Source organism: Salmo trutta, chromosome 19 (assembly GCF_901001165.1).
Source record: "Salmo trutta chromosome 19, fSalTru1.1, whole genome shotgun sequence".
In the NCBI taxonomy this organism is placed as follows: Eukaryota; Metazoa; Chordata; class Actinopteri; order Salmoniformes; family Salmonidae; genus Salmo; species Salmo trutta.
Window position 1 is genome coordinate 50,129,468 of NC_042975.1, and position 16,199 is coordinate 50,145,666.

General features: G+C 42.3%; 1 protein-coding gene across 4 annotated transcripts in view; it reads left to right on the top strand.

Moving 5' to 3' along the window:
• Window positions 1–16,199, top strand: part of LOC115154918 (calcium-binding protein 8-like) — a 170,803-nt gene that overhangs the window by 56,318 nt on the left and 98,286 nt on the right. For all 4 annotated transcript variants that reach the window (XM_029701632.1, XM_029701633.1, XM_029701635.1 and 1 more), the window contains one exon: window positions 7,624–7,748. In XM_029701632.1, the coding sequence (XP_029557492.1) occupies window positions 7,624–7,748 (125 nt within the window). The remainder of the gene's footprint in view (window positions 1–7,623; window positions 7,749–16,199) is intronic.

Sequence of the window (16,199 nt, forward strand, 5' to 3'; positions counted from 1 at the left end):
TTGTCATAAGGTTCCAAGACTTTGTCCACACAGGGCATCTGAACACACAAAATACATTGATGATTTTCATTACATTTTGGGTGTTTTATTTAACTTTTGTACACCTGTTGTGATCCCGGTGACCGGTCATTAGAAATGAATGGGTGAGACTACAATTAGTGTATAAAATTGATCTCAGGCACATGCCCATTCATCAGATGGACACTTCCTCTCCCAGACCCCCACATGCATGTGTGTTTGAGCACACACACACACACATCTCACTCCCCTTCCTCTTCAAAGGGGGAGACACTCTAGACCCAAACTGTTACAGACCTATATCCATCCTGCCCTACCTTTCTAAAGTCTTCAAAAGCCAAGTGAACAAACAGATCACCGACCATTTCAAATCCCATCGTACCTTCTCCGCTATGCAATCCGGTTTCCGAGCTGGTCACGGGTGCACCTCAGCCAAGCTCAAGGTACTAAACGATATCATAACAGCCATCGATAAAAGACAGTACTCTGCAGCCGTCTTCATCGACCTGGCCAAGGCTTTCGACTCTGTCAATCACCGTATTCCTATCGGCAGACTCAACAGCCTTTCTCTAATGACTGCCTCGCCTGGTTCACTAACTACTTCTCAGATAGAGTTCAGTGTGTTAAATCGGAGGGCCTGTTGTCCGGACCTCTGTCAGTCTCTATGGGGGTGCCACAGGGTTCAATTCTCGGGCTGACTCTTTTCTCTGTATATCAATGATGTCGCTCTTGCTGTTGGTGATACTTTGATCCACCTCTACGCAGACGACACCATTCTGTATACATCTGTCCTTTCTTTGGACACTGTTAACAAACCTCCAGAACGAGCTTCAACACCATACAACACTCCTTCCGTGGCCTCCAACTGTTCTTAAATGCTAGTAAAACTAAATGCATGCTCTTCAACCGATCGCTGCCCACACCCGCCCGCCCGACTAGCATCACTAGTCTGGACGGTTCTGACTTAGAATATGTGGACAACTACAAATACCTAGGTGTCTGGCTAGACTGTAAACTCTCCTTCCAGACTCACATTAAGCATCTCCAATCCAAAATTAAATCTAGAATCGGCTTCCTATATCACAACAAAGAATCCTTCACTCATGCTGCCAAACATACCCTTGTTAAACTGACCATTCTACCAATCCTCGACTGAATATCCTACCGATCTTAGACTTCGGTGATGTCATTTACAAAATGGCCTCCAACACGCTACTCAGGGAATTGGATGCAGTCTATCACAGTGCCATCCGTTTTGTCACCAAAGCCCCATATACTATACCCACCACTGCAATCTGTATGCTCTCATTGTCTGGTCCTCGCTACATATTCGTCACCATACCCACTGGCTCCAGGTCATCTATAAGTCTTTGCTAGGTAAAGCGCCGTCCTTATCTCAGCTCACTGGTCACCATAGCAACACCCACCCATGGCACACGCTCCAGCAGGTATATTTCACTGGTCATCTCCAAAGCCAATTCCTCATTTGGCCGCCTTTCCTTCCAGTTCTCTGCTGCCAATGACTGGAACGAATTGCAAAAATCACTGAAGTTGGAGACTTATATCTCCCTCACTAACTTTAAGCGTCTGCTGTCAGAGCAGCTTACCGATCGCTGCAGCTGTACACAGCCCATCTGTAAATAGCCCATCCAACCACCTACCTACCTCCTCTCCATATTTGTTTTTCTGCTCTTTTGCACACCAGCATTTCTACTTGCACATCCTCACCTACACATATCACTCCAGTGTAAATTGCTAAATTGTAATTACTTCGCCACTACGGCCTATTTATTGCCTTACCTCCTTACTTCATTTGCACACACTGTACACTGATTTTTCTATTGTGTTATTGAATGTACGGTTGATTATCCCATGTGTAACTGTGTTGTTTTTGTCGCACTGCTTTGCTTTATCTTGGCCAGGTCGCAGTTGTAAATGAGAACTTGTTCTCAACTGGCCTACCTGGTTAAATAAAGGTGCAATAAATAAAATAAAAAAATTGGCTTCCATGGCAACCCCCACGGGAACCCTTCCCCAATAGAATCTTTCCCCCACGGGATCCACACCTGTTGGTATTCACACAAACAATCGCAACATTGTTTCAATAATATATAGAACTATTCTCGCAGCTCTGGTATATAAATGTTTTTTGAGGCCTTGCTCACAATTCATTCTGTGGCAGCACAATGACCAAACGATATACTGTATGTGAGGCCCTTGATCATATTTTTGATCATGACACTGGCGAGGAGGAGAGAGAGCAGGAAACTGACAGTGAAGTAGTCTGTGATAAATAGGACAATATGTTTCATCTGGGTATTAGTCAAAATAATCCATACATTATGCTTTTTTTACTCAAAAACGAGTTGTATGAGCTCAGGTCAATGAGACCTACAGGACACAACTAGCAAATAGAAGTTCAAAACGTGTAATGTTGATAAAAAGATCTAACACAACATTAGGTGATAATATATGTATTATTATGGATTTATAATCAGCTATAATGGGGCGGTCATTTTGGACCCGGAACACAGAATTAATTAACATGAAACGAACACAACAGGAGGGTTAATTTGTGGATACCCATCATCCATTTCGTAGTATATGTAACGGCTGTCGTTGGGAATGGATGACCAAAATGCAAGCGGGATGTGGATACTCATCTTTTTAATGTAAAGAATGAAGCAAACACGGAAAAACAAACAATAACGACTCACGACAGGCTATACATACAAAACAATAGCAGTGCTAGCGCAACAACCCACAAACCCAAGTGAAAAACACACACCTAATATATGACTCCCAATCAGGAACAACGATAACCAGCTGTCCCTGATCGGGAGCCACACAGACCAATAGAAACATACAACCCAGAACAAACATACACAGACATCTCCTGCCACGTCCTGACCAAAATACTACACAACTACACCCTCTGCTGGTCAGGACGTGACAGTATATTTTGCAAATTGGAATTCGTACAGCATTTTAGGAATTTTCTAAATGTACAATATGTTATGAATTTTCAAAACATATATGTTATGAATTCCAATTTGTTATGGCTAATGTTAGGTAGCTAAACCTAATGTTAGCTACAGTGAGCTCCAAAAGTATTGGGACAGTGACACATGACACATGATTACAGAAAACTCTGAATGAATTGTGAATAATGATGAGTGAGAAAGTTAGAGGCATAAATATCATAGCCCCAAAAAATGCTAACCTCCCCTGTTATTGTAATGGTGAGAGGTTAGCATGTCTTGGGGGTATGATATTTGTGCGTCTGTTCGTCACTCATCATTAGTCATGATTCATTCAGGATCCTCCGTAATCCTGGTAGCATCCACATTAATGTAGAAGTGTTTGGAAACATATTCTATTCTTATTTACATCAAAAGTGATTCCAAAATGACACAATACATTATTTACCATTCATTTATATTGGGCACGAAATATCTGAAACACAAACAGCAAATGCATCCAACAAATTTGTAGAGTCACAAGCTTGATGTAGTTATAGCGTCTTCTGCGTCTTTACCTTACTGTAGCTGACAGTCACTTGCTGGATGACTCGGGTCTAGATGGTTGCTGGCTGTATTCACCACTGTTGTGTCTGAGGAGAACACGAATGTTGTGTCTAAAGCCCAGGGAGCTATATGGCTCTGGTTGAGCTTTACAGAGTCCATGTCCACAGGCTGATTTGTGTTGGGTCATAATAACATAGCCTACAGTTGGCTACAGTACATGGCATTTTGTAACTTTGCTGAAAAATGGGTACCCTGATAAAGGAAATATAAGGTTATTTGTCAGTCCAAATGTAGCCCTCCCTGTCCAGCTGTCCTGTTCAGGTAGAGGGATCAGGGAAATATTGCAATACTGTATATTTGTAAGTATTTTTCCAGTGCTAAAATCAGCAGGGAGACAGACAGCGGGAACACCAGTGGGGTTGGGATTTGATCCCAGGCAGGTAGGGGACGACATGTGCCGAGGGTGGCCAACATTTAGAGGAAGTGTTTGGATATGGATTATAGTCAAATTATGTTAGATGTCCAGCAAGAGACTTGACCAACCTGCAGGTTGCGTGTCTGGTTATGTGACAGTGTGTAGGTGTACCATTCCAAGATATTTGTGTGTGTATGTGATGGATATTGTGTTGACCCTGCCTTCTCCCCCACCACTAATGCACCTTTGTCCACGGGGAACGACTGAGGTGTGAGCAACACATCTCTCCTTTACGCTCTCTCCCTCTATCCCTTTTTCTCTATTTCCTCTCACTTCTCTCTGCTCCTCCCCCTCCTCGCTCTCTTCTATCTGTGTGGCTACTCTGCCCCACTCTCTTCTCTCTCCAATTTATCCACTCTTTCAGTCACTTTAACTATACCTACATGTACATATTACCTCAGTTAGCCCGACTAACCGGTGCCCCCGCACATTGACTCTGTACCGGTACCACCTGTATATAGCCTCGCTACTGTTATTTTCACTGTAATCTTACTGGGGTTTTTTGTATTTATGTACTTATCTATTGTTTTCCTAATACCTATTTTTTACTTCAAAATTGCACTGTTGAACCTCTCTCACACTCACTCTCTCACTCACTCACTCACTCACTCACTCACTCACACACACACACACACACACACACACACACACACACACAGAGAGAGACTCACCCTGGCTGTCATTATCTGCCTGTCACGTCCTGACCAGCAGAGGGAGCAATTGTATTAGTTTTGGTCAGGACGTGGCAGAGATTTTTGTGTTACGTGTGAGTTGGTTGTTGGACTCCCAATTGAAGGCAGGTGTGTTGAGTTGCCTTTGATTGGGAGTCCTATATAGTAGTGTGTGTTTGTCCTTGTGGTTGTGGGTAATTATTTCTGTTCAGTGTGTTATGCTGTCAGTACTGTTGAGCTGTCGGTGTTTTCTTGTTTTGTAGTGTTCCCGTGTTCTTTTTGAATTAAATCATGAACACTAACTCCGCTGCACCTTGGTCGTCTTCTCTCCATGACGACAGCCCTTACACTGCCCCATATTTGTATTGCTCTAAGCAGAGATGAGAGACAGAGTCAGAGAGAAAGAGGGACATACTGTATATATATATAAAGAGAGACAGGGAGACAGAGAGATATAGAGGGAGAGAGAAAGAGACAGCTAAAGAGAGACAGAAAGAGAGACGGATACAGAGAACATTGTTTGTGGGGGTTGTAGTTAAGTGTCTAGGGTTGTAGTCACTGTGTCTGTCTGTCTATGGCTCCTTAGCGGAATGTGGGACATCTAGGGCAGGTCCAACCTGCAGCCCTCACATATTCAAATGAACATTTTTTACACCTGTATAAAAGCCCCTTAGATATTAATTTAGATCTACAAGGACATTTTATTGATCTGCCAGTATTTTCATTCAGATATTCCAGTTAACTCTGATGTTTCCTTTCATTTGCCTACCAATTATATTCGATTATTCACCATGGCAACCACTTATTTCTCAGTTCGGTTGGCTTTCATGGAGATCAGACTGTTTTCATTTGAAGGGATATTTGTGCGTTTATGACCAAATGTAAGTCAGAACAAATACTTATTTAACTTTTATAATATTCCTGTTGCTATTGTTACATGTAAATACAATACATTTGTATGTAGAGGGGTAACTTTCTTCACCAGTTCTCTTATCATTTTGTACAATTATGTGATTAGCCTACCTGTTGGTGTAACTGTAATGTTAATTCTCTTGAGAGGAATTATGGTGTTCTTTTTTTCTTATTGTCAATTGTGTATAGAGATTACGAACATTACTGTTCAATGTGATATTGTCTATTGGATTTACATTATAGTCATTTTCTATTTCTTTTACCCTGCTTCCCTCTGTACACAGACCACATATATACTCTGTTTCATCATTAAACTCCTAGACTGGGCTTCTGTCTCTTTGACCAGAGTGCAGTCCGGTATCCGTTTACTCCCAGTGGCCTATCCTCACATTAAAGAGTACCAGACACCGTCCTTTATTTAGGTCATTCGAGCATAAATGTACCTGTCGCAGTTCTCTTACCCTCTACGCTGCATCTAGCACTCATCTCCTCCTCTGTCCTTTCATCCTCTGCTTTTCGTACAGGGCATTCATATTACACAGAGGAGTCTAAAATGTTTATGTTCATTACATGGAAAGGGAGAATATATTTTGATTTGTTTCAGACATGATTCCGTATGTGTTATTTCATAGTTGAAGTCTTCACTATTCTACAATGTAGAAAATGGTATAAATGAAACCCCTGGAATGAGTAGGTGTGTTCAAACGTTTGACTGGTACTGTAAATATAGTCGATCTAGCCTGTAGAAGCTGATGGAATCCTCTTTTTAATAGAAGCCATCAGGCTGTTCTCACGCAATTGCATAGGTTGTAGAAATGTTGCGCATTGGGTGTGTAAACTCTGACCCTGCTCTCTCTCCCAGCAGTAGACAGCCATATATCGCTCTCTGTGCAACAGGCCTGTCTACAGAAAGCTGTAGGGATCATTTCCCTCAACTCTCATTTGCTTTGTCTGGGCTGTAGCCTACATATATATCTCTTTGGCCTGTAGATGCAGTATAACTGGGCAATTCCAAGGCAACAGAGTGACAATAAATGTAAAACAAAAACCAATGATTGCAAAGTTAAACAAACCATACAACTCTCTTTCCATCTGCACTGTTCTTCAAGTAAATGTGTTTTTGTACATTTTTCATTTGACATTTTTAAAAGTAGTACTTGTGCATTAAGCTGTGTGGTTTGTTTAACGTTGCAATCATTGTTTTTGTTTGACATACATTTTAAAGTAAACATTTTTTTTTTTTGTCTCAGCATCCCTCATGGAATCATCATTCAACTCTCATAGCGCCACTTATAGAAACACTGTCTTTTATCTCTTATAGCGCCTTCTCTACCTCTTAGAGCTCTTTGTTGACTCTGGTGGTCTGTCTCTTTTTCTCTCCCTCTACACTGTAGATGTTGTTCTTTCTCCAGTCAGGGAGGAGAAGGGAGGGGGAAGTGGTAATGACAAGGTTTGAGGAGGTGATGGGGAGCGAGGTCGAAGGCAAAGAGTGACAGGACTTTAGTCAGGTTATCATCACTCTGGGCCAGGTGCCAGGTAGACGTTGGAACGAGGAGGAGATGAGTGGAGGTAATGAACAAATTATTTGATGGGTGCTTATATTTGTCCTATTTCACACATGTACAAGTGTGTATAAATACACGTGTGAATTGGAAATGTGTTTATTTGCATATCCGACTCTCCCTGAAACACCATCAGAGAGTGAGGTCACAGCCAAGGTCTGCCTTCATCAACAGCAACCCTGGAGCAATTAGGGTTAAGTTCCTTGCTCAAGGGCACATGAACAGATTTATCACCTTGTCAATTGGGGGATTTGTACTAACGAACTTTCAGTTACTGGCCCAACTCTCTAACTGCTAGGCTACCTGTCGCCCTTAAGCGAGAGGGGGAGAGGAGAGAGGAGAAGGTGAGGAGTAGAGGCAAAGAGAGGTAGAGAAAGATGGATGGGTTCACTCTCTTTCACACACCTATTTGGGTAGACAGACCCTCAGCATTCAAACTGTATACGTGTGTTCTGCAGAGAGAAGATGCCGTTCCACCATGTCAGGTCTACACTGCTCTACACTGGAAGTCTCCTGAGCCGGACTCTGTCTGAGGGGAGCGAAGCCTTCCAAATCACCAGTATATCCACTGAGGAGCTAGGAGGTCAGTTTGTGTGTGTGTGTGTGTGTAAGCGTGCGCACGTGTGCAACAGTATTGGTATGTATAAAGTGGTCTGTCCTCCAAATGTCTTAATTCTTCGCCACGATGTAAACAACTATTTATCGGTTCAATAAAGAAGAAACACCGACTTGCGAAGCTACACTGGCTCAATAAGAAAGTGTTTAATTGGCTGTAGCAGACAGATACTGTCACGCCCTGACCTTAGAGTGTCTGTTTTATTCTCTATTTGGTTAGGTCAGGGTGTGACTTGGGTGGGAAAATCTATGTTTATATTTCTTTCTTGGTCTTGTATGGTTCCCAATCAGAGGCAGCTGTTTATCGTTGTCTCTGATTGGGGATCATACTTAGGCAGCCCTTTTTCCCACCTGAGATTGTGGGATCTTGTTTTTGCCTTGTGCTGTCTAGCCCTGCAGAACATTATGTTCGGTTTTGTACTTTGTTGTTTTGTTGGTGTTCATCTAATAAAGAAAGATGTACACTTACCACACTGCACCTTGGTCTAATTCATCAATCGATGAACGTAACAGATACTGTCACGTTGCATAAGGATGGGAGACAGTCAGATGATACGTGAAATTCTCTACCCAAAACAAAAGAGTGAGGTGTAAACCTCTAAAATAATTCATGGGACGAGACCCGTAATAATAAGTGCACAAAAATACACGTAGCACCAAAAACTGAATAAAAATTAGCACAGGTACTCACAAGACCAATGGACATAGAACACTGATCGACAAAGACAGTCCGGGGTTGGTGGTGATGATCCAGTTCAGTGACACCCAGAAGGCCGGTGACGTAGACCTCTGAAGCTGGTGAACGGAATGAGCAGCAGTACCGGGGATATCCGTGAAGGATACAACCTTTTCCTGCACTGAGCAATCTGATTGTTCGAAGCATGTCCTGTGGACGGTCAAGGGCTAAGTGTTTAGAAACGAATGTGTAATTCTGACCTCTTAGTGTTGGGTTATCACTACGTCCTGTCAATCACACATGGGAACCTTTGATGTGGAGAACAAAGAGATCCCATTGGGTGTTGGAGATTAATGGATGTTGATAATCCACCCATCAAGGGATTCAGAAGGCTATTTTTCCATCGCCTGCCTGTGAAGGGTAGTACAGTGGTTCCCAAACTAGGGGTTGCGGCCCCATGTGGGTCCAGCTGATTTGAAAATGGGGTCGCGGGACAATTTCCAAAATCCAAAGAATTTTTTTAAATTATAATATCGTCTTTGTATGTCAAAATCATCGAAAGGTTGCAAGTTCGAATCCCCGAGCTGACAAGGTACAAATCTGTCATTCTGCCCATGAACAAGGCAGTTAACCCACTGTTCCTAGGCCGTCATTGAAAATAAGAATTTGTTCTTAACAGACTTGCCTAGTTAAATAAAGGTAAAAAAAAAAAAAAAATACAAATAATTTGTAATATACTTAACCTTATAAATCTAAATGAAAATTATTCAAATCTAAAAGATACAATTCAACCAGAGAGTGCCTTTAGATCATGAGAAAAGACCACACAACCTTTGCACTTGAATCATTCCCACATTGAATGGCTAGGCCTGCTACACTATGAAACACTATTGCACACTTTGATATTACCAGCTGCAATTGATATGGTGAAAACAGTGTGTCACCACACAGGCTGAGGCACAGAAACTCACATCAATAGGCCTACCTTTGTTAGATAATGTTAAACAAATCATTTATTCTATTGCTAGCAAAAAAAGAGGAAACTGACTGAACAACTGAAAAACTCCGCAGTTTATGCTTTCCAAATGGACGTGAACTGTAAGGGACAAAATGTCCATGCATTGACTTTTGTTCGTTATACATGTTGGGGGATACTATTCACGAGGACATATTGTTCTGTCTCACGATTCCCAAGATTGAAATGGCACAGGGGATGTTCAGTGTGCTGTGTGGCTATATTGACAAAAATCTGATTCCATGGGAACGAATGGTGGGCTTTTGCAAAGATGGGGCTCCATCTATGGCGGGATGGTGGGCAGGCCTCTGCAGTATACTTATGAATGTGTCTCCCTCTGCTATATGAACACATTGTATGATACACTGATAGCAACTGGTGGCAAAAGAGCTGAGCTCAGAACTCAGAGACATACTGCAGCAGGTAACTTTGATTATAAAATATATCGAACCACACGCTGTGCGCACGCCTGTTCGCAAAACCATGTGGAGATTTGGGATCAGAGCAGGAAAATGTTCTATTTCACACCAAGGCTTGGTGGTTATCAAGGGGGAGTGTTGGAAAGAATTTTCGCATGTTTGGGGTCGCGAGAACTTTCAGATATCAAAATGGTGTTGTGGGCCAAAAAAGTTTGGGAACCCCTGCCTTATCACTTCAAGGCTAGATTCAATATGTAGTGCTGAAGATCTGCATTGTAGCGTGGTTGAAATTTAAAGGTAATTTTTGATTGAGCCGATAAATGCAGCATTTACCGTGAATACAGTCTCCCGGAACATTGTCTTTAAAGCTGAAATATCGATCTTTTTGGGATGACCCAACCAAATTCACATAGAAATGTGAGTTATAGATCTGTCATTCTCATTGAAAGCAAGTATAAGAAGCGGTAGATCTGTCTGTGCACTATTTCTTTGCTTCCCGTTCTTAAGTTTTGTTTTTGCATCTTTTAATTTCAGTTTTGTACACTAGCTTCAAACTGCTGAAAATACAATATTTTTGGTTATTGAAAAGATATTTCACAGCGGATTAGATGGTACATTGATTCTCTACACTATACAGTACATTGCTTATTTTGTCACAAACTGAAATTAGGCAAACTATTAGAATTATAGCAACCAGGAAATGGCAGAGAAATTTCTGCATATTGCAACATTAAATGTCAATCGTGCTACAACGCAGCTACGGATTGAATCGAGCCCTTACTGTTGAAAGTATCAGTTATATTACAGTGGTTGTACTTTAGTCTGGATTTGTTGTTTCTCAGTGAGGGATGATGGCTGTCCAGATTGAAGGGTGTATCACAGCGGGAGTCACACAAAACTCACACACACACTCATGTGCATACATGTACAGGGCATTCAGAAAGTATTCAGCTCCTTTGACTTTTTACAAATTTTGTTATGTTACAGGCTTATTCTAAAATGGATTAACCTCTACGGGCTAGGGGGCAGCATTGAGAATTTTGGAAAAAATATGTGCCCATTTTTAACTGCCTCCTACACCAACTCAGAAGCTAGAATATGCATATTATTGTTCAGGTTTGGATAGAAAACACCCTAAAGTTTCTAAAACTGTTTGAATAGTGTCTGAGTATAACAGAACTCCTATGGCAGGCAAAAACCTGAGAAGGTTTCATGCAGGAAGTACCCTGTCTGACAAGGTGTTGTTGTTCTTGCTTCTGTTTATTGAAGAGTCAGGATCTTAGCTGTAACGTGACAATTCCTAGGGCTCCAATAGGCTCTCAGAACCCGGGAAAAACCTGAACGATGACGAGGCAGCCTCAGGCTGAAACACATTATCTCCTTTTCCAAGTGTCCCATCAGGGGACAATAGAATTAGGCGCGTGCGTGATTCGCCCCCGTGGAGTATTTTCATTCGGCTGTTTAGCTAATTGCAGATTCCCGGTCGGAATATTATCGCTTTTCTACGAGATAAATTGCATAAAAATTGATTTTAAACAGTGGTTGACATGCTTCGAAGTACGGTAATGGAATATTTAGAATTCTTTTGTCACGTTCTGCGCCATGCGCACGACCGTGATTTAGCATTCTGATAGTGTCTTGAACGCACGAACAAAACGCCGCTGTTTGGATATAACGATGGATTATTTGGGACCAAACCTACATTTGTTATTGAAGTAGAAGTCCTGGGAGTGCATTCTGACGAAGAACAGGAAAGGTAAGACCATTTTTCTTATAGGAAATGTGATTTTGGTGAAGGCTGAACTGGGTGGGTGTCTAAATAGCTAGCCCGTGATGGCTGGGCTATGTACTTAGAATATTGCAAAATGTGCTTCATCCGAAAAGCTATTTTAAAATCGGACATATCGAGTGCATAGAGGAGTAATGTATCTATAATTCTTAAAATAATTGTTATGCTCTTTGTGAACGTTTATCGTGAGTAATTTAGCAAATTGTTAGTAAATTCCCCGGAAGTTTGCGGGTGGTATGCTTTTTCTGAACGTCACATGCTAATGTATAAATATGAACTTGATTGAACAGACATGCATGTATTGTATAACACAATGTCCTAGGTGTGTCATCTGATGAAGATCATAAAAGGTTAGTGCTGCATTTAGCTGTGGTTTGGGTTTTTGTGACATTATATGCTAGCTTGAAAAATGGGTGTCTGATTATTTCTGGCTGGGCACTCTCCTGACATAATCTAATGTTTTGCTTTCGTTGTAAAGCCTTTTTGAAATCGGACAGTGTGGTTAGATTAACGAGAGTCTTGTCTTTAAATAGCTGTAAAATAGTCATATGTTTGAGAAATTGAAGTAATAGTATTTCAAACGTTTTAAAAATCACGCCACTGGATTCAACTGACTGTTACGTAGGTGGGACGAATTCGTCCCGCCGGTCCCATAGAGGTTAAATAAATAAAAATCCTCAATCTATATGCATTACCCCATAATGACAAAGCGAAATCAGGTTAGAAATGTTAGCAAATTTATTACAAATAAAAAACAGACACTTTCTTTACATAAGTATTCAGACCCTTTGCTATGAGACTCAAAATTGAGCTCAGTTGCATCCTGTTTCCATTGATCATCCTTGAGATTTTTCTATAACTTGATTGGAGTCCGCCTGTGGTAAATTCAATTGATTGGACATGATTTGGAAAGGCACACACCTGTCTATATAAGGCCCCACAGTTGACAGTGCATTTCAGAGCAAAAACCAAGATGTGAGGTAAAAGGAATTGTCTGTAGAGCTCTAAGACAGGAGGCACAGATCTGGGGGAGGGTACCAAAAAAATGTCTACAGCATTGAAGGTCCCCGAGAACAGTGGCATCTATCATTCTTAAATGCAAGCAGTTTGGAACCACCAAGACTCTTCCTAGAGCAATCTATGGAGAAGAGACTTGGTCAGGGAGGGGACCAAGAACCCGATGATCACTCTGATAGAGCTTCAGAGTTCCTCTGTGGAGATGGGATAACCTTCCAGAAGGACAAGCATCTCTGCAGCACTCCACCAATTAGGCCTTTTATAGTTGAAGCCATTCCTCAGTAAAAGGCACATGACAGCCCACTTGGAGTTTGCGAAAAGGCACGTAAAGGACTCTCAAATCATGAGAAACTCTGATCTGATGAAACCAAGATTGAACTGTTTGGCCTGAATGCTAAGCGTCACGTCTGAAAATCTGCCACCATCTGTACGGTGAAGCATGGTGGTTGCAGCATCATGCTGTGGGGATGTTTTTTTTAGCGGCAGGGACTGGGAGACTAGTCAGGATTGAGGGAAATATGAACGAAGCAAAGTAGAGAGATCCTTGATGAAAACCTGCTCCACAGCGCTCAGGACCTCAGACTGGGGCGAAGGTTCACCTTCCAACAGGACAACAACCCTAAGCACACAGCCAAGACAACGCATGAGTGGCTTCGGGACAAGTCTCTGAATGTCCTTGAGTGGCCCAGCCAGAACCCGGAATTAAACCCGATTGAACATCTCTGGAGAGACCTGAAAATAGCTGTGCAGGGATGCTCCCCATCCAACCTTGAGAGGATCTGCAGAGAAGAATGGGAGAAATACAGGTGTGCCAAGCTTGTAGCGTCCTACCTAAGAATGCTCGAGGCTGTAATCACTGCCAAAGGTGTTTCAACAAAGTACAGAGTAAAGCGTCTGAATACTTGTAAATGTGAGCAAAATAATATTTGTTTTGTTGCAAAAATATCTAAAAACCTGTTCTTGCATTATCATCATGGTCTATTGTATGTTTATTGATGATGGCAAAAAAACGTTCATCCATTTTAGAATAAGGTTGTAACAAAATGTGGTTGTAACAAAAAGTCAAGGGGTACTTTCCGAATGCACTGTATACACACACTCAGGCGGCAGCAGCATTAATTCAATAGAGAACAGGCTTAACTGAATGACAGAAGCAGAATACCATATGGAATGTTATTGACTAGTTTGGGGTAGGGCTAGTTTGAGAGGAATGCTCCTCAGAGCCAAAGGCTGATGACAGGTTGCCCTATGCAGGGAAATATGGGACCAGGGGCGATGAGGGACAGGGAGTGGCTGAAGGAGGCCAGACGGAGCTTGTCGCGGAGTCTTGCTTTGCGCGCACACCATGTATGCGGCAACGAAGGCTGAGACATCAGGAGCCATGGTGGTCCACCAGAAGCGTTGTTGGAGGAAAGCCAGGGTACGACGAGCACCGGGATGACAGGTAAGCCTGGAGGAGTGAGCCCATTCCAGGACCTGAGGCCGGGCCTAATGAACATCCGGTTTGCCGGGGTGTTGTGCCTTGCGGACCAGAGCCTCAATACCCAAAACAACTGAAGCCGCCAAACATGAGGCAGGGAGGATGGTCTCAGATTCAGAGGGAGTGGCAATGGAACTGTACAGATGAGAGTGTCCGGCTTCACGTTCTTGCACCCTGGGCAGTAGTAGGAGATGGTAAAATTGAACCTGTTAACCTGTTTAGGATAGGGGGCAGTATTATCACGGCCGGATAAAAAAACGTACCCGGTTTAAATTGGTTATTACTCCTGCCCAGAAACTAGAATATGCATATAATTATTTGATTTGGATAGAAAACACCCTAAAGTTTCTAAAACTGTTTGAATGGTGTCTGTGAGTATAACAAAACTCATATGGCAGGCCAAAACCGAAAATAGAGGATCTCTGCTGTAACGTGACATTTTCTAAGGCTCCTATAGGCTCTCAGAAGGCGCCAGAATGGAGAATGATGACTCTGCAGTCCCTGGGCGAAAAACAGTAGGGCTTTTGGAAAGTGGTCGTTCTGAGAACAATGACACGGGTGCGCGCGTGCATGTGAAGACTTTCTATTTTCAGTGTTTGAACAAAAACAAGGTCTCCCGGTCGGAATATTATCGCTATTTTACGAGAAAAATCGCATAAAAATTGATTTTAAACAGCGTTTGACATGCTTCGAAGTACGGTAATGGAATATTTTGAAATATTTTGTCACGATATGCGCCGGCGCGTCACCCTTCGGATAGTGTCTTGAACGCAAGAACAAAACGCAGCTATTTGGATATAACTATGGATTATTTGGAACCAAAACAACATTGGGTGTTGAAGTAGAAGTCCTGGGAGTGCATTCTGACGAAGAACAGCAAAGGTAATCCAATTTTTCTTTATAGTAAATCTGAGTTTGGTGAGTGCCAAACTTGGTGGGTGTCAAAATAGCTAGCCATGATGGCCGGGCTATCTACTTAGAATATTGCAAAATGTGCTTTCACCGAAAAGCTATTTTAAAATCGGACACCGCGATTGCATAAAGGAGTTCTGTATCTATAATTCTTAAAATAATTATGTTTTTTGTCAACGTTTATCGTGAGTAATTTAGTAAATTCACCGGAAGTTTTCGGTGGGTATGCTAGTTCTGAACGTCACATGCTAATGTAAAAAGCTGGTTTTTGATATAAATATGAACTTGATTGAACAAAACATGCATGTATTGTATAACACAATGTCCTAGGAGTGTCATCTGATGAAGATCATCAAAGGTTAGTGCTGCATTTAGCTGTGGTTTTGGTTTTTGTAACATTATATGCTAGCTTGAAAAATGGGTGTGTGATTATTTCTGGCTGGGTACTCTCCTGACAAAATCTAATGTTTTGCTTTCGTTGTAAAGCCTTTTTGAAATCGGACAATGTGGTTAGATAAAGGAGAGTCTTGTCTTTAAAATGGTGTAAAATAGTCATATGTTTGAAAAATTGAAGTTTTTGGATTTCTGAGGCGTTTGTAATTCGCGCCACGCTCTATCATTGGATATTGGCGAGGCGTTCCGCTAGCGGCACATCTAGATGTAAGAGGTTAAATAACAGGGCCCAACGAGCTTGCCTTGGGTTGAGGCGCTTGGCAGTGCATACCAAAAATGGATGTTCCGCTCCTTCCAGCCAGTTCCTCCACTCCTCCAGAGCCATCTTAACCACTAGGAGTTCACAGTTCCCAACGTCATAGTTCGAAGGGCTGAGACGATGGGACATGAAGGCACAGGGATGAAGCTTTTGGTCCTGGATGGATCGCTGGGAAAGGACGGCCCCTACTCCCACGTCGGAAGCGTCAACCTCAACCACAAACTGGCGAGTCGGAACCGGATGGATGAGGATGGGGGCAGTAGTGAATTGCTGCTTTAGATCCCCAAAAGCCTTGTCCACTGCTGGAGACCATGTGAACGGTACCTTGGGAGGGGACAGGTGAGTGCAGAGAGGGGAGCCGCCAGGTTGCTGTAACCCCGAATGAAACATCGATAGAAA